Here is a 23,016-nt window from a genome sequence, read left to right on the forward strand (position 1 = left end):
GTACAGGTAGACTACAGAGGAGAAGGAGTCACGTCTCCTTACTCCCATAAAGAAGCACATGCGGAAGGTCATAACCTGGCCCTAGATCTGTTGACTGTTTCTTCTAAAACAAAAAGTACCTGAACATCTGGTGATTTTAGCAGCAAATTTCTTAAAGAAACATAGTACTCAGATGGAAGTACATAGTCTTCAGTATAACAAACATTTAGTCTAAGTGATCCCAGATCATCAGTTTTAGAGGATTTGTTTCCATTTTCTCTTGGTTGTAGTAAGTACCTGAAAACAACAAGGCAACTGTAAAATACTATGTTAAAAGTTACTGTTTAAGTAACTAGATTAATATCACAGTATGGTAAAATGACAATGAAATTTTCCAGTGTACATTAATGCATCAGTCTGAATCTGGCCCTGCTGTCAATGGTTTTAACAAAGTTAAGATAAAAAGACTTCAGAATTAGATATGGGTAATTAAAGGAATTTTAAAAAAATCTTTAACTGAAGGTAGGAGCATTCAGTACACCATCAGGACATAATGCAAAGCATACGTTTTCTCAGGTGAGAGTTGTATGGAATAATAATCTTTCTGGGGGTAGGTGGATAGAAGAGGGATTGTTAAAAATGCTGATACAGGTTTATTCACCATTTTTAAAAAATGTTTTCTCATTTTAAATCTAGGTTACATTTATTCTAACTACCCATTAATACTGCTACAAGATGAGTAGCATTTATCTGCAGAAATTACGGATGGCCTAGAATTAAACAAAAATAGAGCAAAAAAGTGAAAACTGAAGAAAAATATTCAGTAGAGAACACATTACCCAAGCAAAAACTAGAATAAATTTTATTTTGAAAGTACACAAAAGCAATTATGGAAAAATCATGTTATAATTATATTGTATATAAATTCAAAAATTGCAAGCTGGAAAAGCACAAACAGAAGGAGAATCTGAAAACCTGAAAACCACAGGATTTTATTCCCAGTCTCAAAGTCCCAGAATTGCATTTGATTAGAAAGTAATCCCAGGGTTCTAGTTTTTCATTATGATTCTAATGTTGCTTTTCCCTATTCAGTATTATCACTGCATAATTATTACATGATTCTTTCTTGGCTTTTTTCTGTAATTTAATTCTACGCCAACAGGTGGTGCAGTTGCATAAGTGACATTTTGATAATCAAAGTAATATCTTTATCATGTCAAATAGTACAACTTTAATATCAACTACCCCACACCAAGATTATACTGATTTTCAAACATCTTGTACAAGTACACAATTGTATTTTTACAAATCATTGTTTTAATGTTAGATGCACCATACTTAAAGGTGTCATGCCAATGTATAGAGTGACTGATTCAGCCTCCATTGCAAATCAGGATTCTGAAAAATACTCATTTTCCCAGTACTCAGTTTTGGAGGCACTCCCTTATCTGTTCTGTCTGCTCTAGTCTGGCAGACTTCTGGAAAGCCCCCAAAAAGCTTTCTGCTGTTCTCCAAAAGCACAGGCAACATTTCTATAAATTAATAAGGGTCTGGTTAGCTATTTTTATAGGGTTTAAACTCTGTTAGTCAAAAATCTTTACTAATGGCCTAATCCAGCCCCCTTCAACTCTAGTTTTGGGGATTTAAGTTACACAAGTTGCAACTTTGGCAGGTTCCAGTGTGATTGGTGGGTAAAGTTTCTCATGTAACTCAGCAGACTGCCTGCACATAGATCCCAGGCACAGCCATATGTGTTGAGGGGTGGCTCTAATGCAGCTGGTGGCTCCCACTATCTTATCTCTTCTACCTCCAATATGAACGAGGGGAGTAGTTGGAACTCCAGCTTCCACTCAACGTCCCTTGTCAGGCCTGAAGGCATATAGGGGGTATAAACTTCATACCCACCTTCAGTTTCTAGGCCACCCAGGCCATTGGAGCCAGATGAGTTCCACAATGGAACAACACTTTCAGGTAGTCTGGGATGGTTACCCCCAATTGGGTAATAGTTTACAATAATAATAAAAAAGTGTCTGCATTTAACCATAATACAATGTATGTGTTCCTTTATTTTCATGTCCACATTAGCTGAATTTGTGCTTTTGTTTCTCTGATGCATAAAGGAGATCTGAATATTTCGGGGGGGGGGGGGGGGGATTTTTTCCCCCCCTTCTTGTCTTTTAAGATTAAAATTCAAGAATCATCTACCCTGTTAATAGAACAGTGGAGCTACCAAGCAAGGGTATGTCTTCACTGGGAAAAGTGGTTGTTAGTGAACACATAGCTAAGACTGGAGAGACTAGACAATCACTCATCTCAGATCTGTATAGTATTGAACTATGTAGATGGGTAATGACTATACATTCCAATTTGCTTTAGCCTAATAATATAATGTTCAAAATAAAAATGTATAATACAGAATCTGTATAATCAGATTTATTTATTTCATGGCTATTAATGGTCTTTCCCCAATTCTTTTCTCTCCCCCAACCCCATCCATTTTGTGTGCGCGTATGCACACAGACAGAAATTTCATAGATTATAAACTGCAATTAGAAAGCAATGACTTCTAAATTTCCGAGCCTTCATTTCCCCCTGCAGATGTGTAGTTTTATAAGAAAAAAAAATAAAGATTTACACACACAAAAATTACACCCTCATTAGTAAGCTATTAATCAGTGGAGCACCTGGAAGAAAATATTTTACATTTAGTACCTAGCATATGCTACATTACTGTATCTCAGAGGAAACAGTAAGATGGTTTTTCTTGCTCTTTGAACCATGACTAAGAATTCTAACATGTACTATAAAAAACGGCTACTAACCTTTCTGTAACTGTTGTTCTTTGACAGGTGTTGCACGTGTCCATTCCAATATAGGTGTTTTTAAGTCCTGATCAGTTCCTGGAATTTTTTCCCCCTAGTGGCATCTGTCGGGTGAGCTCCAGTGCCCTCTAGTGCCATGTGCAGCACTGGGATAGAGGACCCTGCGCCTCCTCAGTTTCTTCTTATGGAGACTCCGATAAGAGGAGAAGGAGGGCAGGTTTTGGAATGGACATGTGCAACATGTCTTGAAGAACAAAACACAGTTACAGAAAGATTAGTACCTGCTTTTCTCTTCTTTGCACGCTTGCACAAGTCCATTCCAATGTAGGTGACTCAAGCAGTAGCATAGGAGGTGGGCTTGGAATTCAAGAACAAGCTGACTGCAAGACTGTGCAATTTAAGTTAGCATTATCTCTGGTGTGCTAGGTAATGGCACAGTACGTTGAGAACGTGTGCACCGAAGACCAGGTTGCTGTCCTCAATAGGGATTTATGCTAGGAAGTGGCTGAGGAGGCCAGTGATCTTGTGGAATGAATGGTCAGGTAACCTGGAGGTGGAATGCCAGACAGCTGTTAACATGCACGAATGCATGATGTAATCCAGGACAAGATTCTCTGGGCAGAGATGGGAAGGCCTTTCATCCTTTCTGCTATTGCTATGAAGGGCTGGGTTGATCTGCAAAACGTCTTGGTGCTTTGCATATAGAATGCCAGGGCATGTCTAACATCTAAGGAGTTTAAACGTTGCTCCTCCCTGCTTGCACACTGCTTTGGGAGGAACACTGGTAGGAAGACTGTTTGACTGCAGTAGAAGATGATTGTACATGGGGGCTCCGATGTGAGGGCATGGATTTCTGAAACCTTTCTGGCCAAGGTGATGGACACTAAGAAGGCCACTTTCCAGGAGAGGTGAACCAACAAGTACGTTGCCAGCAGCTCAAACGGGGGACCTGTAAGAGCTTTGGTAAGACAAAGTTTAGGTTCCAGGGAGGAATAGGCTCTCTTACCTGGTGGTATAACCTTTCTAGACCTTTAAGAAAACGGATAGCCACCTTGCGTGAAAAGACAGACCAACTGTCGACTGGGGATGGAAAGCCAAGATCACTGCCAGGAGAATTTTGACTGAAGAAATAACCAGACCTTGTTGCTTCAGGTGCAAAAGGTACTCCAATATGAATTACAATGAGGACTGTGTGGGCAGAACTCTGCTTGGGAGGATCAGATGGGAGAATCACTTCCTTTTTGCAGGGTTTTCCACTGCCTAACAGAACTCAACAGTTGCTCTGAGCAAGCTTACCCCTCAGGATTCAGCCATGGAGCTTCCAAGCTGTCACATGGAGAACTGAGGTTGGGTAGAGCAGCCAACCGGGGTCTCAGGTCCGTGAGTAGCAGAAGCAGGTGTGGGGTCTCCATTAAGAGGCCTAACAGGGTGGTGAACCAGGCTGCCTGGACCATGCCGGGGCTATGAGAATGGCCTATGCCTGGTCCCGCTTGATCTTCATCGGACTCTTGTGTGTCATCGGGATGGGGAAAAGGCATAATACCGGTGATCTATCCATGATGGCAGGAAGGTGTCCATAAGAGACGCTGGACTGTGGCCTGGCAGGGAACAGTACTGGTGGCATTTCCTGTTGTCATGGGTATCAAACAGGTCTATAACGGGAGTCCCCCACTGTTGGAAAATGCCCTTTGCCATTGTTGGATCATATTAAAGAAGTTCTGTATTAAAATCACAAATGAGTTTGATTCCCCATAGTTTAAATTCCAGGGTATTACTAATTAAGAGGTCTCTTGGTTTTTGGTACTGTTTCTCTCCCTCTATGTGTGAATCTTGCAAGCTGCTAATTGCGTTAGTACATTCTAAGACACAGTCTGTTCTCAAAGCAATTCACAGAGAGAGAGACTCAAAGCAATACTCTTTAACAATAGAAACAGCACCCAGAGACTCCCTGCCCTTTTGTTGTATTCATCTCGCTCTGTTAACGATTGTGATTAAAATAGAGATAGACGTATGTATGTGGATAACAACTGAATAATCAGGGAGGTGCCAGCCTAAGAATCCAGTGTCCATCGGCTGAAGGCGGCGTCAAGTGGAAATAACCAGAGGACCCCCGGAGGGCAGACTGGAATCCACCCAACAGCCTCAAGAATGGGAGAACCAAAGAACAAGATAACATCTGGCAGCACAGAGCTGTCAGGAATGTGACATCTGCTGATTGATTCAGCAACAGCATGATGAAGCAATTCCCATAGACTAACATAGGAAGAAATTCCTATAAAAATGGACTCTGGAAAGTGAGAACTTTGGGGTCTGATTCTGCAAACCAACTTCCAGGAGCATCAGATGTGCATCTGACAAGGCCCTGCTCCCGCCTCATGTCCAGGCCACCTGGCCAGTGGCTTGACATGAGCAACTCTAAGGCTGGTAACTATGACAACAATCTTGCAGAACGTGTGTGTGTGTGTGTGTGTGTGTGTGTGTGTGTGTGTGTGTGTGTGTGTGTGTGTGTGTGTGTGTGTGTGAGAGAGAGAGAGAGAGAGAGAGAGAATGAATGTGTGAATAAATATGACATTGAATGGAATGTTATAGCTATAACTAACTGCTTACTATGACTCTTTCTGTATTCACAATAAATGTGGTATTTTGCCTTTTCCCCTTTAACAAGATCCGGCTGGTTTTTATTTTATTGGTATAACACCATGTCCAGCCAAAGGGACCATTCACGGTGAGAGAAGAAAGATCTGCTGAGGTGATCCACCAGCTGGTTCAATGCTCCCCGGAGATACGATGCCTTGAGATGGATTGAATGCGTTATGCAGAACTCCCAGAGTTGGACTGCTTTCCAGCACTGGGGGGGACCGTGGGGAAGGAAACGAGCTCCTCCCTGCCTGTTTATGTAGAACATGGCAGTCGTGTTGTCTGTAAGAACCAAAATGATTGTTTGTAATGTGGAGCAGGAACTCTGGCAAACTGGGGACGACAGGCCTTGAGTCCCAACAGTCTGAAGTAATGTTCAAAAACAGACGGGTAACTGGATCCTATACTGTGGGGACTGAGATGTCAACCTCGAGCATCTCGTCAAAAAGAGTGTTTCGAGCTCCCTGAGTGTCTGGAGACGGCCTGCACTGGCCCTACTGTGGAAGCCAGTGGAGGAGCTCTATGCCTGAACCCCGTTCTTCATCCTCTGCTAGTCATAAGACCATGAGAACATAAGAACGGCCATACTGGGTCAGACCAAAGGTCCATCTAGCCCAGTATCCTGTCTTCTGACAGTGGCCAATGGCAGGTGCCCCAGAGGGAATGAACAGAACAGGGAATCATCAAGTGATCCATCCCACCGCCCATTCCCAGCTTCTGGCAGATAGAGGCTAGGGACACAATACATGCCCATCCTGGCTAACAGCCATTGATTGATCTATCCATGAATTTATCTAGTTTATTTTTAAACCCTGTTATAGTCTTGGCCTTCACAACATCTTCTGGCAAAGAGTTTCACAGATTGACTGTGCGTTGTGTGAAAAAAATACTTCCTTTTGTTTTAAACCTGCTGCCTACTAATTTCATTCTTTTGTTATGAGAAGGAGTAAACAACACTTCCTTATTTAGTTTCTCCACTCCAGTCATGATTTTATAGACCTCTATCATACCACCCTTAGTCTCTTTTCCAAGCTGAAAAGTCCCAGTCTTATTAAAAGACCTTTCTAGAAGGCTGGACAAAGTAATGGCTGTCTGTTGGGGCCTGTAATGCTTCCTAGATGCAGCTTGGGTATACAGCCCCAGGGATTTCAAGGTCGCCTAAGAATCCTTAAGCCCGTGGAGCCTAGCATCAGTTTGATCCAAAAAGAGAGAGGACCCTTCCAAGGGGAGATCTTGAAAGGTCTGTTGTACCTCCTAGGGAAAGCCAGATGATGGCAACCATGAACTTCTGCCACATGATCACTGCTGTGGCCATAGATTTGGCTGCAGAATTGGCCGCATCCAGGACAGCCTATAAGGAGGCCCTCGTCACCATTTTCCCTTCCTCGATCAGCAAGGAGAACTCCTGTCCGACATCCTGAGGGAGCAAGTCCTTAAATTTTTGCATAGCCTCCCACATATTGAAGTTACAGTGACACAGCAGAGCCTGCTGGTTTGCTGTGTGAAGCTGTAGTCCTTGCAGCCAAACAGCTCTAACTTTTTTGGGTCCTTTGCCTTAGGTATTGTGCCCGATTGTCCCTGTCACTTTCTCTTATTGTCAGCTGCTACCACCAGGGATCCTGGGAGAGGATGCAAGTTCAGAAACTCGTAACCTCTGGCTGGTATGAAGTACTTCTGCTCCATATGCTTTAGGGAGGGAAGCAGGGGTCTGCCACACCACCTTAACTGGGTTCATGATAGTCTCGTTAAGTGGTAGAGGCACCATCAAGGGACCCGCTGCCGATAGAATGTCCGATAGGCTGCGAGTTGCCTCCTTGATAACCTCCATCTGTATGCCTAGATTGTAGGTACTAGTACTTGCTTTAATAAATGTTTGTAAACCTTGTGATCATCTTGCAGAGTGGACACACCCGCTGCCAATACAGCCTCATTTGGGGAAGAGGAAGATAGGAACAGCTGAGGGCCTCCACCTCTCCCTCCAGATTGACCAAGACCTGCAGGGCCTCCTCTTAAGGCTTGGTACCAGAGTCTGGATTTGGGGGTGGGGAGGGGGGTGTCATATGGCAAAGCACTACAGGTGCTCTGCTCTCTGAGGCCACCAAGTAGGAGCACCTGAAGAGTGCACGATGAACTCTGGGGAACCCCCAAAGATTCCGAAAAGGCCACTTCAAAAGTGCCAGCCCCCACGGACCCAGTGGCCAACTGCTTGGTGGTACCCCTGTGCTTGGGGCCCATGGCAGAGTAGGAATGTCCCAGGGAGTAACGTGGGCGGCTACAATGGCAGGAAGAGTAGGATCCCACTTCTGCCTCCAAAGAGTCCCGGCGTGGCAACCAGGGTGGTGTGGACCCCCTTTGTGCCAGTGCCATGGTGAAGCCTGTGATGAGGCTACTGTGTGGGGTTTTCCTGCTAGAGGGCAGTCCCGGTACTGGCCTGGCACTCAACGGGACTGGCAGCACAGAGTCCTATATGGCTGGGGATGCAGGAACCAGCAATGAAAGTGCATCCCTGGCTGCCACAAATGCCTCTGGAGTTGACAGTACTGTGAACTGATTGGCAGTGCTGCCAGCGCAGGAGTCAGTGGAGCCTGTGTAGGTACTAGTGCTGCTGGTATTGGCTGTTGTGGTGCCAGGGTGGAAGAGTGACCCGACACAGATCTTGCTCTACTCCAGTCCCCATCCCTGCTTGACTGTGGCACCAGGGATTGCCACTTCTTCGGCTGCTTCTTATGTTTCTTCTTGAGCATCGGGGGTGGGGACTGGTGCAGAGACTCACAACCAGTGGGGGGAGCGCTTCACACCAAACTGAAGTACTTGGTGCAGAGTTTGAGTGTGGCTCTGAAGTGGGTTTCAGGGCTGCCTCCAAAAGAAAGACTTTCAATCTCACCTCCCAGCCCTTTTTGGTGCGAGGTTTGAAGTCCTTGCAAATCTGGCAGCGGTCCTTTCTATGAGACTTCCCCAAGAACTTGAGACAGTTGAGTGCAGGTTGCTCAATGGCATCCACTTGCTGCAGGAAGCATAGGGCTTGAAGCTGGGTGACCGAGGCATGCCTCGGCACTGGGGAGTGAATGAATCTCACTGAGTGTAAAGGAGTCCAACTTAAAAAAAGAAAAAAAAAACCCCACCTATCGCTACTATAACAACTATACACACTAGAAAAGAAGAAAAATAGCAGAAAAACGACTGGAAAGTTAGCTTGAGGCAACAAGAGTAGTTCCAGAAGTTGTAATGGGTGGTCAGAAGGAACTGAGGGGGTGCAGGGTTCACAAGGTCCTTTATACTGGTGGTATGAGCACGTGGCACCAGAGGGCACTGGAGCTGACTTGACGGAGACCACTAGTGGAAAAAATTCTAGCAACTGTGGTTGGGGTTTGCACACACCTACATTGGAATGGACATGAGCAAGCACTCGAAGAACAACTTATACTTTCTGCATTAAGGAAATCAGTGTAGTACAGGGGTGGGCAAACTATGGCCCATGGGCCAAATCCAGCCCACCAGCCATTTTAATCCGGTCCTCAAGCTGCTGCTGGGGAGCAGAATCTGGGGCTTGCCCCGCTCCGGCGCTCCAGATGGGGAGCAGGGTTGGGGGCTGCTCCATATGGGTTCCGAAAGCAATGACATGGCCCTCCTCCGGCTCCTACATGTAGGGGAAGCCAGGAGGCTTCGCTCTCCACGCTGTCCCCACCCCAAGCGCCACTCCCACAGCTCCCAGTGGCAGGGAACCGCAGCCAATGGGAGCTGCAAGGGTGGTGCCTGTGGACGGTGCAGCAGGCAGAGCTGCCTGGCCGTGCCTCCGCGCAGGATCCGGAGAAGGTACTTGCCGCTGCTTGAGGTAAGCGCAGCCCAGAGCCTGCACCCCAGAGGCTCTCCTCGCACCCCCGCCCTGATCGTCCTCCCACCCTCTGAACCCCTCAATCCCAGCCTGGAGCACCCTCCTACACCCCCCACTTTCCCACCCCAGCCCAGAACCCTCTCCCACACCCTAAACTCCTCATTTCTAGCCCCACCCAGAGCCTGCACCCCCAACCAGAGCTCTCATCCTCTCCCTCACCCCAACTCCAATTTTGTGAGCATTCATGGCCCACCATACAATTTCTATTCCAAGATGTGGCTCTCGGGCCAAAACGTTTGCCCACCCCAATGTAGAATCAAGTTTTCTTTTGGTCCCTTATTTCTCACCATGCTTGGAAGGAATCATTTCCTAACACTTTCACTGGAACCTTAATTTCTCCTAGGAAGACATCTTGCACCAGGTTTCCATTGTTCCATAGGTCAATCCTGAAAGTTAAAACATTCTTTTTAATGTTCTTGCAAATTATAAGGATAAAAACCACCAGCAGATTCCAGATCATCAACAACAACCACCCTGCATCACTAATTCAGCATGCATACACACAGGAAATATTAGGATTGTTATACCAATCTAGTAAAGTCAAGAGGAACTTGAATGGCTTATTAAACCCACGAAAGGCAGCCATGGAAACAAATTTAGACAGTGAAAGTTAGAAATCACAGACTTTACATCAGTAAAACATAGTGATACTGGTTGATGCGTTTTCTATTTTGAACAAAATAAAATGAAATGAAATTACTGCATTTCCTTTTCAGGTGTTTGCAGTGAACTTTTACCAGTGTACTTATATCCCTATTTTACTGCTGCAAGTAAAACTTGGACAGACTGCAATACCACACTGATGCATGCGCTTGTTTTTTCAGACAATGGCTTGAATATTTAAAACCTAAAGAGCTATCGCTCCAAAGACATGCACCTGGATTGGATTCGATTACTTCTTACCTCTGACATTTCTGTTAGACAGCAGATAGGTTAAGAAGAACAAAAAAATTAATGCTAGAGTTGTTGGGGCATAATTGCTTTTCTATATATATTTTCATCTATAATCCTACACACTGTACAAATTGATGGGTCACAAGTAAGAACAGACTTCGAAAGGAGTGAGAAGTTGGTTCTTTAACGATAATTAAAATTTACACTAAATTTTTTTTTTGGTGCCAGCTATGAAATGATCACTAATGCTCAAGTTGTGCCCTCAATTCCTCTCTGATGTCGGGCAAGTGTGTGTGCATGTGCAAAGCTGATGAGGCTAAATGGAGGTGCTCTGAAACACTGCTTGTGCAGAACAAATGTAGGCAAACTATCTTAAAGTATGCAGGAGTAGAAAGCGGAAATACACTGTAAGGTATTATGCATGTTCCACCAAACATGCTGCCAGATGCTAGCAGACATGTAAGAGAGACTAGTTCCTGTCCAGGCCCCCGACACAGTTTACTTGGAGCCCCGCAATGTCGCTGGGTGGACTTTTCTTGACTTCTTGGTGCTAGTGTCAGCGTTCTGACTGATTTCTGCAAGAGCATGTTGAGAGTGAGGGGCTCTTTGTACCACTTACAGCCCAGTGCAGGTATCCTGAGTTTAGCTCCAAATGTATGTATGACAGAAAAACCACTATTCTATGAACTAATCTGGGACTAAGGAAAGAGCAAAACATTAATAAAATTGATCTCATAATTACAGTATGTACAGTGTACCAGTTGCAGTATGGCGCATTGCATTGTTTTCTTTTTGTCCTTCAAACCCCTGCAAAGCAATTTCCAATGCACTGAAGGCATCAGAATGTGAGAGGATATCCACTTGTTCTCCATTGACCTCACTTTCATTATGTAATTCCCCTACCCCCATCAGAAAAAATGGTTTGTGTAACTGGTTGTACATAAGATTGGCATTCCTAAAATGGAGATTCTGCTGTACTGCCTAAGTAATCTAGGTTCTGAAAAAAGATTTTGTTTTCATTGACATTAAGCAAATATTATACACTTGCCAGGGAATAAATATTAAGGAAACATACAACTTTCCATAAATTAAGCTATCTGAAGTTTGAACAAACATTTTAATTACATAAATAATTTTCTCAGATACTCAGAAGAGTTTACAGTTTCACTTTTAGAACTGAAGCAAGTTTACTATGAGGATTTTATTTCTGAAATTGGACGAATCTTCGTTGTAAACTTGAACATTAGTTTTGTGCAGTCACATTATTATATCCAAATAAAGAAATGTTATGGCATAAAGATTTTAATGTACTTTACAGAAATTGATATTAAATATAGAATCTCAAGAACGTACCTGACTTCCAGCTTCTCTATGTCCTCCTCTTCTACCTGAAACTGGGATTTTTTGGTATAGCTACTGGACCTGGTTACCTGTAAATAAAATTCCTCAATGATTTTTGTCTTTCAGCCTGGTTTTTAAATTACAAATCTTCCATATCTACTGTAAAATCTTTGCTTTTTATTATAATATTGGTCCTGAAAGCAAATTTCTGAAAGTTCTAGAGTATTAATTATGCATCATAAACTGAAAAGGAGTACTTGTGGCACCTTAGAGACTAACCAATTTATTTGAGCATAAGCTTTCGTGAGCTACACCTCACTTCATCGGATTCATACCGTGGAAAGTGTAGAAGATCTTCTTATATACACACAAAGCATGAAAAAATACCTCCTCCCACCCCACTCTCCTGCTGGTAATGTATGTGTGTGTGTGGGGGGGGGGGTGAGAAAACCTGGATTTGTGCTGGAAATGGCCCAACTTGATTATCATACACATTGTAAGGAGAGTGATCGCTTTAGATAAGCTATTACCAGCAGGAGAGTGGGGTGGGAGGAGGTATTTTTCAAGATTTTCTACACTTTCCACGGTATGCATCCGATGAAGTGAGCTGTAGCCCACGAAAGCTTATGCTCATATAAATTGGTTAGTCTCTAAGGTGCCACAAGTACTCCTTTTCTTTTTGCGAATACAGACTAACACGGCTGTTACTCTGAAACGCATCATAAACTGAGATACACTTAGGAGACAAACCGTAAAAATCCCACTGTCCCCTCCCGCACCTCACACAATTTTAACTGCATACTTTAGAATCTGTTTTCACTTCCAGATTAATTTTGTGCTCAATTTATTGCATTCCCAGAAAGCCATAAAATTATGTAATTGCTTTGTAACCACTTTGGTCCAACATTTTAATTCACAGAAAAATTTAATCTGGGATTTCATGAGGTAGAACATGAGAGCTAAAACATACTGTAGGCCTGCTTCTGCAAGCACTCCAATCATCCATTTCTTACTGAAATTAATGGGAGTTTCAAAAGCAGAGTTCTCACAGGATCAGAATCTATACGCAAAGCATTAAATTACATACTACTGTCACAGTACTGATTTTAAAAAGGTCAATACTTTCATATAGCTTGATAACTTGAAAATAAGGGCTATATATTTTACTGGCTATTTTATTTTTCACAATATAAAATGAAAAGCAGAACACAAAGATGGAAAACAAACAGTGGAATCATCTTAAAGGGCCAAATTTTGGGCCTCCTGCACCAAAGCTCAAGTAAGCCAAGCTTGGCGTGAGAGTTCTGCAGTGGTCAGAGGAGGAGTATCCACCAGTTTCCATGCTTTAGCTCACCCCAAAACTATGAGGGAGTAGAGGAAGCCACCACAAATTCCTGCTCCGAAGCGTGGTATTTACCAGCTCTGTTGCCTTCAGGGGCTTCCAGACTTGTGGGTAGCTGGTGTCAGGATTTGTCCCATAGTAACTCATTTTGTTTACAGAAAAGCACCATTCTACCTGAAGACTCGCTAGAGCCAGAATTCTATTTTGCACATTGCAATGCATTAAAGTAATATGCAGTTTCAATCTATTTCACCGAAGACTGAATAAAATAACCCACACTCCAAAGGTGATGAACCTCAATACGGATATTCCAAGCCTAGGAGGCTCTAACAGAATGTCAAGCAGTATATTGATCTTCTTATGAAGACAAAGGAGATGAGGGTAGGTCCAAAAACTTAATGTCATTTGTTTTTGGAGACAAGGTTTGATCCCAAGGCTTAAGCAGCAAAAAGTTAAAGCACTTACTTATTCTACCTAGAGAATGATTTCAAAATCACTGATCGCCCTGTAAAATTACTGTACTGACTATAAACAGCCAAAACCTCATTTTTTACTAAGTGCTCTGAGATATGTTCAAATTAAGGGCCATGTATATACAGTATATTCATTCATACTTCACATCATATCAGAACTGCGACTGATGGCCGCCAATCAAGGGCAATAAATAGCCCTTACATTTGTGACTATGAAACTAGCACTTCTCACTAGGTAGTAGTTGAATGGGACTGCTGTGATCTTTCAGCCTGTTACAAATAAAGGTGACTTAATTTATTTTGAAGTAAATGCAAGTTTCTCCATGAGACCCTCTTGTCGCTGGCATAAACAAACCAAAACTAAAACAAAACAAAACCAAAAACGGTGCATGAGACAAATAGGCAGGCAGGCAACACACATGATTTGAGAGTTTAAATTTTGAGAGAAATTAGTTACCTCAAAATAAAATGTTTCATTAAACTGTGGATTGCTTGTTTTCTTCTTTACTTTTGTCTTCTTTTGGTCATTCCTGTTTCAATGTGGTACAGTTTTACCATATAGAATTTAAAACACACAATTATTAAAACATTCTATTGTCAAGAAAGGGCCATCCATTTAACTGTTAGGTCCAGATCCTCAAACATATTTAGGTGCCTAACTCCTATTAATTTCAATGGAAGATAGGTCCTAAATACCTTTGAGACTTGTAGCTATACTGCGTAATTATGTAAATATTGAGGTCATTTAAGATGTCACTTGATATAATGGAAAAATATTGAAGAGAAAAAGTTAATACACATTCACAGCATGGTTTGAAAAGTTAAATGGTGATGTTCAAAAGCTGTACCTATTTACATATATATGTGCACCTGGGAGGTGGTCATATTTAGTTTACCATTTCTATTTTAGTTCACAAACAAATGCAACATGAAATGGACAGAAGTTGATGCAGATTAAAATATGGAATGGATTGGAATGATTTTCACTCCTCAAAACAGCATTTTTGTGTATCTGCCTCCACATATGAAATATTCAGTGTTCCTTCTCCATCCCCTCCTCTTGCTCCACTCCTGTTTTCTACTTTAAGTGGTGGTGTACATTGTTACTATAACCACATAATATTGCAGCCTCTCTTTCCCGAGACTGAACCTGTCACTTCCAAGAACTGCTCAGGTACTAAGTATTTCCTTCTAAAAAAAAAAAAAAAAAAAAAAAACATAAAAAGCCGTTGCTAATTCTAAACCAAAGCAGAAAGTATATTTAGTGATTTTTTTCTATGTAAATAAGCATTCTATTTATTTCTCATTCCAGCTAGCAATTCCTGCTCAACACATTACTCAGTGAGAAGCGCAGCAAATATGAAAATTATTATTTTTTGCTTTTAAATAGGATTTATATGGTCTTAACAGACACAAGGGTACATGACTTATACCATACATAACATATGTTCTTATACCATGGACAACCTTAGCCTGTAAGAGATTCAGTGTAAGTAAAATTAACAGAGAAAAAGTTGTGTTACATGAGACTATGTACCTATACATAGTTCAGTGCTGTTTCTAACAGAAGTTTGTGTAGAACACGTACAGTACATCGTAAGAAACTGGTGGGGGGGGGAATAAAGATTGTTTTCTCCAACACTAAAATCCATCCATCCAATTAATCATTTAACAACTATATAATTGAACACTTTGGTCTAAATACATACCTGTCTCTTTCCTAATTTAGAACAACATTTAGAAATACTTAATTTGCAATATAATTCAACAAATGTTACCTAGAAGGACCCACAAGAGACACCGTTGCATAAGGGTCACAATTCTGTCCATTTACAAGAGGTAACCCATGGCATTCCTTTATGCTAAAATGAAAAAAAGAGAAACAGAGTTAGTGAATCATGAACTGCGCCATCCCCGGTACTGACAGCCAGTTGCCACCGGACATGGTAGTCACCGACGAGGCCCAGAAAAAGATAGTCAACGTGACGGTCTCCTTTGAGAACAGGACCCCAGCCTTCCGCGAAGGCCGAGCTCGTAAGCTGGAAAAATACGCCCCCCTGGCCGACACCCTGAGAGCGAAGGGCTACGAGATGCAGATGGATGCCCTGATAGTCGGAGCCCTGGGCGCTTGGGACCCCTGCAACAAGCGTGTGCTGCGGACCTGTGGGATCGGTTGACGCTACGCACGGCTCATGTGGCGCCTCATGGTCTCGGACACCATCCGATGGTCCAGGGACATCTACATCGAACACATCACCGGCCACCGACAGTACCAGGAGATACGAGCCGGTACGATATCGTGCAACTATGAGAAAGGGACTCAGAGACTTTTTCCATCGGACCATATGAACTGGAAACAAACTCACTGAACATTAAATCTCAGCAAATGAGGGTAAATCCACCCTCATCATCGTATCCACTCATTATACTCCACACCTGAACATAGCCATTATATGAACATACCCCCATATCTCAATGTCTGTACTTTGATCCGTTAACCTTTTACCCCCAATCAGGGAGATTGCAGATTATGTATTCCTTACGCCACCCGTTCCTAAACCGAATTTCGCACTCCTTGATAATCTGTACCTTATTCCCTGATAACCAGAAACTTCTATGCTTAAACTCTGTACCATTTTCTTTTTATATCATCTTAATAAAATTAAGAATTTTTGACAAGCTGTCTTTTCTTTTAAAGCAAAGAAGACACTTTAAATCAAACCAATAAAGAGTTAACATCAGCCAGTACATAGTTTCTGCACAGCAATGATTAATATATCTGAAGCATATCCGATTCCACATGATGTTATATGTAGTGTGGATATATAGTACAAGTGGGCTCCACCACCAGACTATCCAATGCACAGTTTTCTAGGCATAACTTAATGCTAGATGTCAATCAGGTGTACAATTAATCTGAAGCAGGTTAGTGGGTCTTCAGGACTCTGGGGGGGGGGGGATTAGATACCATGAAGTACTCAAATACCAGTCACGTGTTCAGCATAAATAAAACCCAAGAACTCAGAAATGATACACAGAAAATTACTGTGAATGAGAAGACTGTAGATCTACAAGTTACCTGTTAATTTGACTTAAGAAAGACAAGACGACTTGCCAATAGACCTCATCTACACTGACCCAAAGATAGGGTAAGTGGTAAATATTGGGCCAGCAACAGTGTTCGGAAGCCATCTGAATGGGGATCAAACCTTGTTCCACCTAAGCCAGTTACTAACTTGGGTTGGTTGATCAATGCAGTAGGGTCAAATTGTGCTGGATTCATATTTTAAAGTGCACATCCAAACCTTTTAAATACATTTGTAACAAGGTTTGTATGCATCTACTCTAGTGGCCAGATGAGAGAAATCTGCTTACCTGGAAGAAGTCAAACTACTTCTAGGCCCTGGTCTACACTACAGGGTTACGTCAAATTTAGCCACGTTAGGTCGATTTAAAAAATGGACCGCGTCCACACAACCAACCCCATTCCGTCCATCTAAAGGGCTCTTAAAATTGACTTCTATACTCCTCCCCTATGAGGGGAGTAGTACTAAAATCGACCTTGCTGGGTTGAATTTTGAGTAGTGTGGATGCAAATTGACAGTATTGGTCTCCGGGAGCTATATCAGAGTGCTCCATTGTGACTGCTCTGAACAGCACTTTGAACTCCAATGCACTAGCCAGGTACACAGGAAAAGCCCCAGGAACTTTTAAATTTCATTTCCTGTTTGGTCAGCGTGGTGAACTCAGCAGCACTGGTGACCATGCAGTCACCCCAGAATCGCAAACGACCTCCAGCATGGACCGAAAGGGAGACACTGGATCTGATTGCTGTATGGGGAGAAGCATCTGTGCAGACCAAACTCCCATCAAAAAGAAGAAATGCAAATATATTTGCCAAAATCTCACAGGGCATGTTGGAGAGAGGCTACAACAGGGACACACAGCAGTGTTGCATGGAAGTTAAGAAGCACAGGCAAACCTACCAAAAGACAAAGGAGGCGAACAGTCGCTCCGGGTCAGAGCCCCATACATGCCGCTTCTATGATCAGCTGCATGCCAGTCTAGGAGGGGATCCTACCACTATCCCACCACTTTCCGTGGACACCTGCAAAGGAGGAGTCTCACGCAACAGGGAAGAGGATTTTGTAGATGAGGAAGGAGAATGCGCAGCAGGCAAGCGGTGAATTCGTTCTCCCCAGCAGCCAGGACCTTTTCATCACTCTGGAGCCAATACCCTTCAAAAGCGGGATCCCCGACCCTGAAGCCGGAGAAGGCACCTCTGGTGAGTGCACATTTGTAACTACAGTACAGGGTTTAAAAGCAATAATGTTGAATGACTAATTTGCCCTGAAGAATTGGGATGCATTCATGGCTTGTACAGCTACTGGAAAACTCTGTTCACATGTCTGGGGATGGAGCGGGAATCCTCTAGGGACATCTCCATGAAGCTCTCCTGGAGGTACTTTGAAAGCCTTTGCAGAGGGTTTCTGGGGAGGGCTGCCTTATTTCGTTCTTCACAGTAGGACTCTTTACCACGCCAAGCCAGTACCAAGTATTCTGAAATCACTGCAGCACAAAGCATGACAGTGAATGGTCCTGGGTTTTGGCTGAATTCAAGCAACATTCGGTCTATATCTTTCTGTGTTAGCCTCAGTAGAGCGATATCATTCATCGTCACCTGGTTGAAATAGGGGAATTTTTGTAAGAGAATAGTAAAAGGACCCCGTCCATGCTAGGCTGTTTGTGCTTGGCTAAAAGGGATCATCCCAGAGAATAGCCACATGGTGGGGGGTGGGAGGGGTGAAGGGATCATCCCGGAGAATAGCCACGCAGAGGGGTGGGGGGAGATGTGTGCTGCACATCCACCTGAAAACTGCAGCTCCTCCTTTCAAATGTGAAACCCAACCCCTTGCTTGCTCTGGGAAAGGAGGGCTCTGCAGTTTGAAAACATTCCCACATGTTATGAAGGTGTAAGAAGCCAACCACGCGTACCAAAAGGCTTACCATGGCTGCCTGGAAACCAAATTCTGTTGCCCAGCTGTGCGCACGTGTGTGCGTGCGAGATGTGTCACCATAGTGGCAGGCGCTCAATATAAAAGGAAAAATGCGACCTTGTACCTAAAGCACGTGCTGTCTGCTGTGAATTTGATTGATTCACTGTGAAAGAGTCTCCCTTTCGTTCTCAGAAATGTATCATCTTAAATTTTACTCTCCCTTTTTATCTCCCCCCAGGGGCAAATGTTTCTATGCTCCCCATCATCTCCATCCCGAAGATTATTGCAGATTAGAAGGCGAAAAAAAAACGCACTCGCGATGACTTGCTCGCCGAGCTCATGCAGTCCTCCCGCACTGATAGGGCACAGGTGAATGCATGGAGGCATTCGGTGGCAGAGGCCAGGAAAGTATTAAGTGAGCGCGAAGAGCTGAGGCAGGACGCCACGCTGAGGCTAATGGGGGAGCAAACTGACATGATGAAGCATCTGTTGGAGCTGCAGGAAAGCCAACAAGAGCACAGCCCACCGCTGCATCCACAGTATAACCACATGCCCTCCTCCCCAAGTTCCATTTCTGCCTCACCCAGATGCCCAAGAATCCAGACACCCAGCCACTCCACTCCAGAGGATGGCCCAAGCAACAGAAGGCTGTCAAACAGTTTGATTGTTAGTGTGACTACAACGTGGCCTTGTCCTTCCCTCTTCCGCAACCCGTGGTACCTTGTCGGTTATCTCCCTTTTTTTTTTAAATTAATAAAGAAAGAATGCATGGTTTCAAAACAATAGTTATTTTATTTCAAAGGGGGAGGGTGGTTGGCTTACAGGGAATTAAAATCAACAAATGGGGAGGATTTGCATCAAGGAGAAAAACACACAACTGTCACACTGTAGCCTGGCCAGTCATGAAACTGGTTTTCAAAGCCTCTCTGATGTGCAGCGCACCTAGCTGTGCTCTAATTGCCCTGGTGTCTGGCTGCTCAAAATCGGAAGCCAGGTGATTAACCTCAACTTCCCACCCCGCCATAGACGTCTCCCCACCTTACTCTCACAGATATTATGGAGCACACAGCAAGCAGCAACAACAGGAATGTGGGTGTGCTGAGGTCTGACCTAGTCAGCAAACAGCGCCAGTGAGCTTTTTAACATCCACAGGCACATTCTACCACCATTCTGCACTTACTCAGCCTATAGTTGAACTGCTCCTTACTACTGTCCAGGCTGCCTGTGTACGGCTTCATGAGCCATGGGAGCAAGGGGTAGGCTGACCCCCAACGATAACTATTGGCATTTCAACATCCCCAATGGTAATTTTCTGGTCTGGAAAGTAAGTCCCTTCTTGCAGCTGCTTGAACAGCCCGGAGTTCCTAAAGATGCGAGCGTCATGCACCTTTCCCAGCCATTCCACACTGATGTTAGTGAAACGCCCCTTGTGACCCACCAGTGCTTGCAGCACCACTGAGAAGTACCCCTTGCGGTTTATGTACTGGTTAACAAGGTGGTCCGGTGCCAAGATGGGGATATGCGTTCCGTCTATCACCCCACCGCAGTTAGGGAACCCCATTGCAGCAAAGCCATCTAGTATGACCTGTACATTTCCCAGAGTCACTACCCTTGATAACAGAACGTCAATGATTGCATTGGATCACAGCAGCCCCCACAGTAGACTTGCCCACTCCAAATTGATTCTCGACTGACTGGTAGCAGTCAAGCATTGCAAGCTTCCACAAGGCTATCGCCACTCGCTTCTCAACTGTCAGGGCAGCTCTCATCTTGGTATTCCTGCACTTCAAGGTGGGGGAAAGCAACTCACAGCGTTCCAGGAAAGTGGCCTTATGCATGCGAAAGTTTCTCAGCCACTCGGAATCGTCCCATACCTGCAACACTATGTGGTCCCACCAGTCTGTGCTTGTTTGCCTGGCCCAGAATTGGTGTTCCACTGTATCAATCAGCCCCACTGCCGCCATAATGTCCCAACTGCCACAGCCCATGCTTTCAGGAATGTCTGTGTCCATGTCCTCATCAAAATCCTCCTCATGCTGGTGTCTCTTAGCCTGGTTCTGCATATAGTCCAAGATAATGAGCAAGGTGTTTACAATGGTCACAACAGCAGCGGTGATGGTGAGCTGAGAGGGCTCCATGCTTGCCACGGTATGGCGTCTGCACAGGTGACCCAGGAAAAAAGGCGCAAAACGATTGTCTGCCATTGCTTTAATGGAGGGAGGGGCGACTGACAACATGTACCCGAAACCACCCGCAACAATGTTTTTGCCCCATCAGGCATTGGGCACTTAACTTAGAATTCCAATGGACAGTGAACACTGCGGGAACTGTGGGATAGCTACCCACAGTGCACCACTCTAAGTCGATGCTGGCCACGGTAGTGAGGACGCACTCCGCAGACTTAATGCGCTTAGTGGGGACATACACAATCAACTGTATAAAATCTACTTCTGTAAAATTAACCTAATTTCGTAGTGTAGACATAAATAAACAAATATTTATTGAACTGTTCTACCATTTCCATTTAATAATGAACCAATACCACTGTTAGGATTCTTTTTGTTCCTAATATACTTAAACTCCTTGTTGTCCTTAACTGCTGGCCATAGATTTCTCTTCCTAACTGGATTTAGCTCATAATGGTTTTTAGCTTTGTTGTGAAAGTGGCCCTTTTCAAACACGTGTGTGTATGTGAGTGAGAGAGAGAGAGAGAGTGTGTTTTAATACATTACATATTATTGCTTTGGTCTTTATCCTGTTTGCACATTACAAATGTGATCAAGTCACGATCACTTGTACTGAAGCTACCACTAATTTTTAGTTCTGTGATCATTCCTTTTTATCTGTCAAGACAAAATCTAGTATAGACTTCCTCTATGTTGCATGCAATCCTTTTTGAATTAGGAAATGGTCATTATCATATTTAGAAATTCTGAGGATGTTTTAGTACCGGCACACGAGACCTGCAGTTTAGGGTCACTCAGACTGAAATCCCCCATGATCACACAGGTCCCTCCTACACATTACATATAGGTGCTTAAGGAGGTTATCCCGTTTCCTAGTGTGATTTGGTGTCTGTAGCAGACATTAACTAGTCCCCATCTTGTGCTTATGTTAGAACATGGATCCATAAGCATTCAAGACCATTTTCGTCTAAGTTGTTAGTGACTCAAACAGATAATATTTTGACAGTGTTATTTACCCTCTCCTTTTGACCACTCGATCCTTCCTAAGTAGAATATACTCACTGACTTTAACAGTCCACTCATGCGACTCATTCCACCAGGTTTCAGTAATACCAACAGACTGAATTTATGCTTATAAATGAGCAATTCCAATTCCCCCGTTTCCTAGCACTTTGGTGTAAAAGGCAAAGAATTCATTCTCCTTGCATACTCTGGTTTCTTGATTAACTTAGTTCCCAACATCATGATTTTCGGCTAAACGAGTGCTCATTTGTTCCTTGTTTTCACCATCCCCTTTTTGTCATTAGCTTAATGCACTCCTCACTTCTCTGGCCAGCCTGTTTCTGGGAAGTTTAGCTCCCCTTCTACAGAGATGGAAGCCATCCAAACTGTACAGCCTCCACTCCCCTAGCAGGTAGACCCAATTTTCCACACCAAAACCCTCTACTTTACACCAGATACCTAGCCAGGAATTCACTTCCAGATCTTCTGCCTTCATTCTTCCACAGGGTAGGAAGGATCTCCAAGGAGATCACTCAGATACTATTCTTCAGCACCCTACCAAGTTCCATGAAGTCATCTCCAATCTGCGAGACATCACACGATGTAATGTCATTAGAGCAGGTATGTACCATTACCAGTGGATCCTTGCCTATAAGCTTCAGAAGCCCATCCAATCCTAAAGTGACACCTCACACCTTGGTTCCAGGATGACAGCACATTGTCCTGTTGTCTGCTTGTCCCTTGAATGTTTTTTCCTTTCTTCTTAGTATAGATTCCATGAAAAGGATCTATCTATCTTCTTTGGATAGTTTCAGACCTCTTTGTGGGTATGCTTGATTTTCTTATAGATTGGGCTGAGCAGCTATCTACAGGTGTGTCCCATATATCTCTCCACTCCACTCCACCAGATGGATCTTCAGAGAGATCTTCTGCAGTTTCCACGCTAAGGACCCTGTATCAACCTGGAACTTCAGGTTGTGTGGAATTCCTCATGATTCTCTCCTCTCTGATGGTCGCAGACTGTGCATCCTGGCCTGCCTCCAGTAGTATAGAAAACCAGCTTGTCTTCTCGCCTCTTGTGGTTATGAACTGCCACACCTCTAATTTTCCTCTCCACTCCAGTTCCTTGGTAGCCAATTCCTTTGTTTCTTGTATCTGGGGTAGTGAAGCTTCCCAAATCTGGTTGTCCAAGAACCCGTCTCTGATGCTGCATAGTGTCTATAGTTGTCCTTCCAATCCAATAATCTTTTCTTCTAGCACAACCGCCAACTTGCACTTCATACACAGGGAGCTCCTTCTAACATCAGACAGTAAAGAAAACATGGCCCATCCACTGCAGGTTGCAACCACTGATCACTAGCTATCACAATATCGAATGCAGAACTGTACTAAAAAGGAAAACCTCTTTTAGTCCCTCTCCAAACTCCCTTCAAAATTCTCCTGTTTGCTAC

The 23,016-nt window shown here is 43.7% G+C and overlaps 2 protein-coding genes across 6 annotated transcripts in view; one reads left to right on the forward strand and one right to left on the reverse strand.

The window, feature by feature from the left end:
* The window catches only part of LOC144930883 (uncharacterized), a 97,459-nt gene extending 85,867 nt beyond the window's left edge, over nucleotides 1-11,592 (forward strand). Inside the window, exon 5 of the mRNA XM_078854430.1 lies at nucleotides 11,543-11,592. The gene's annotated coding sequence lies outside the window, so the exon portion shown is untranslated. The remainder of the gene's footprint in view (nucleotides 1-11,542) is intronic.
* RASA2 (RAS p21 protein activator 2) overlaps nucleotides 1-23,016 on the reverse strand; it is a 203,044-nt gene that overhangs the window by 74,234 nt on the left and 105,794 nt on the right. For all 5 annotated transcript variants that reach the window (XM_078854423.1, XM_078854422.1, XM_073359812.1 and 2 more), the window contains 5 exons: nucleotides 15,159-15,242; nucleotides 13,838-13,910; nucleotides 11,578-11,654; nucleotides 9,618-9,716; nucleotides 120-276 (listed from right to left, as the gene is read on the reverse strand). In XM_078854423.1, the coding sequence (XP_078710549.1) occupies nucleotides 120-276; nucleotides 9,618-9,716; nucleotides 11,578-11,654; nucleotides 13,838-13,910; nucleotides 15,159-15,242 (490 nt within the window). The remainder of the gene's footprint in view (nucleotides 1-119; nucleotides 277-9,617; nucleotides 9,717-11,577; nucleotides 11,655-13,837; nucleotides 13,911-15,158; nucleotides 15,243-23,016) is intronic.

Source organism: Lepidochelys kempii, chromosome 9 (genome assembly GCF_965140285.1).
Source record: "Lepidochelys kempii isolate rLepKem1 chromosome 9, rLepKem1.hap1, whole genome shotgun sequence".
Taxonomy (NCBI): domain Eukaryota; kingdom Metazoa; phylum Chordata; order Testudines; family Cheloniidae; genus Lepidochelys; species Lepidochelys kempii.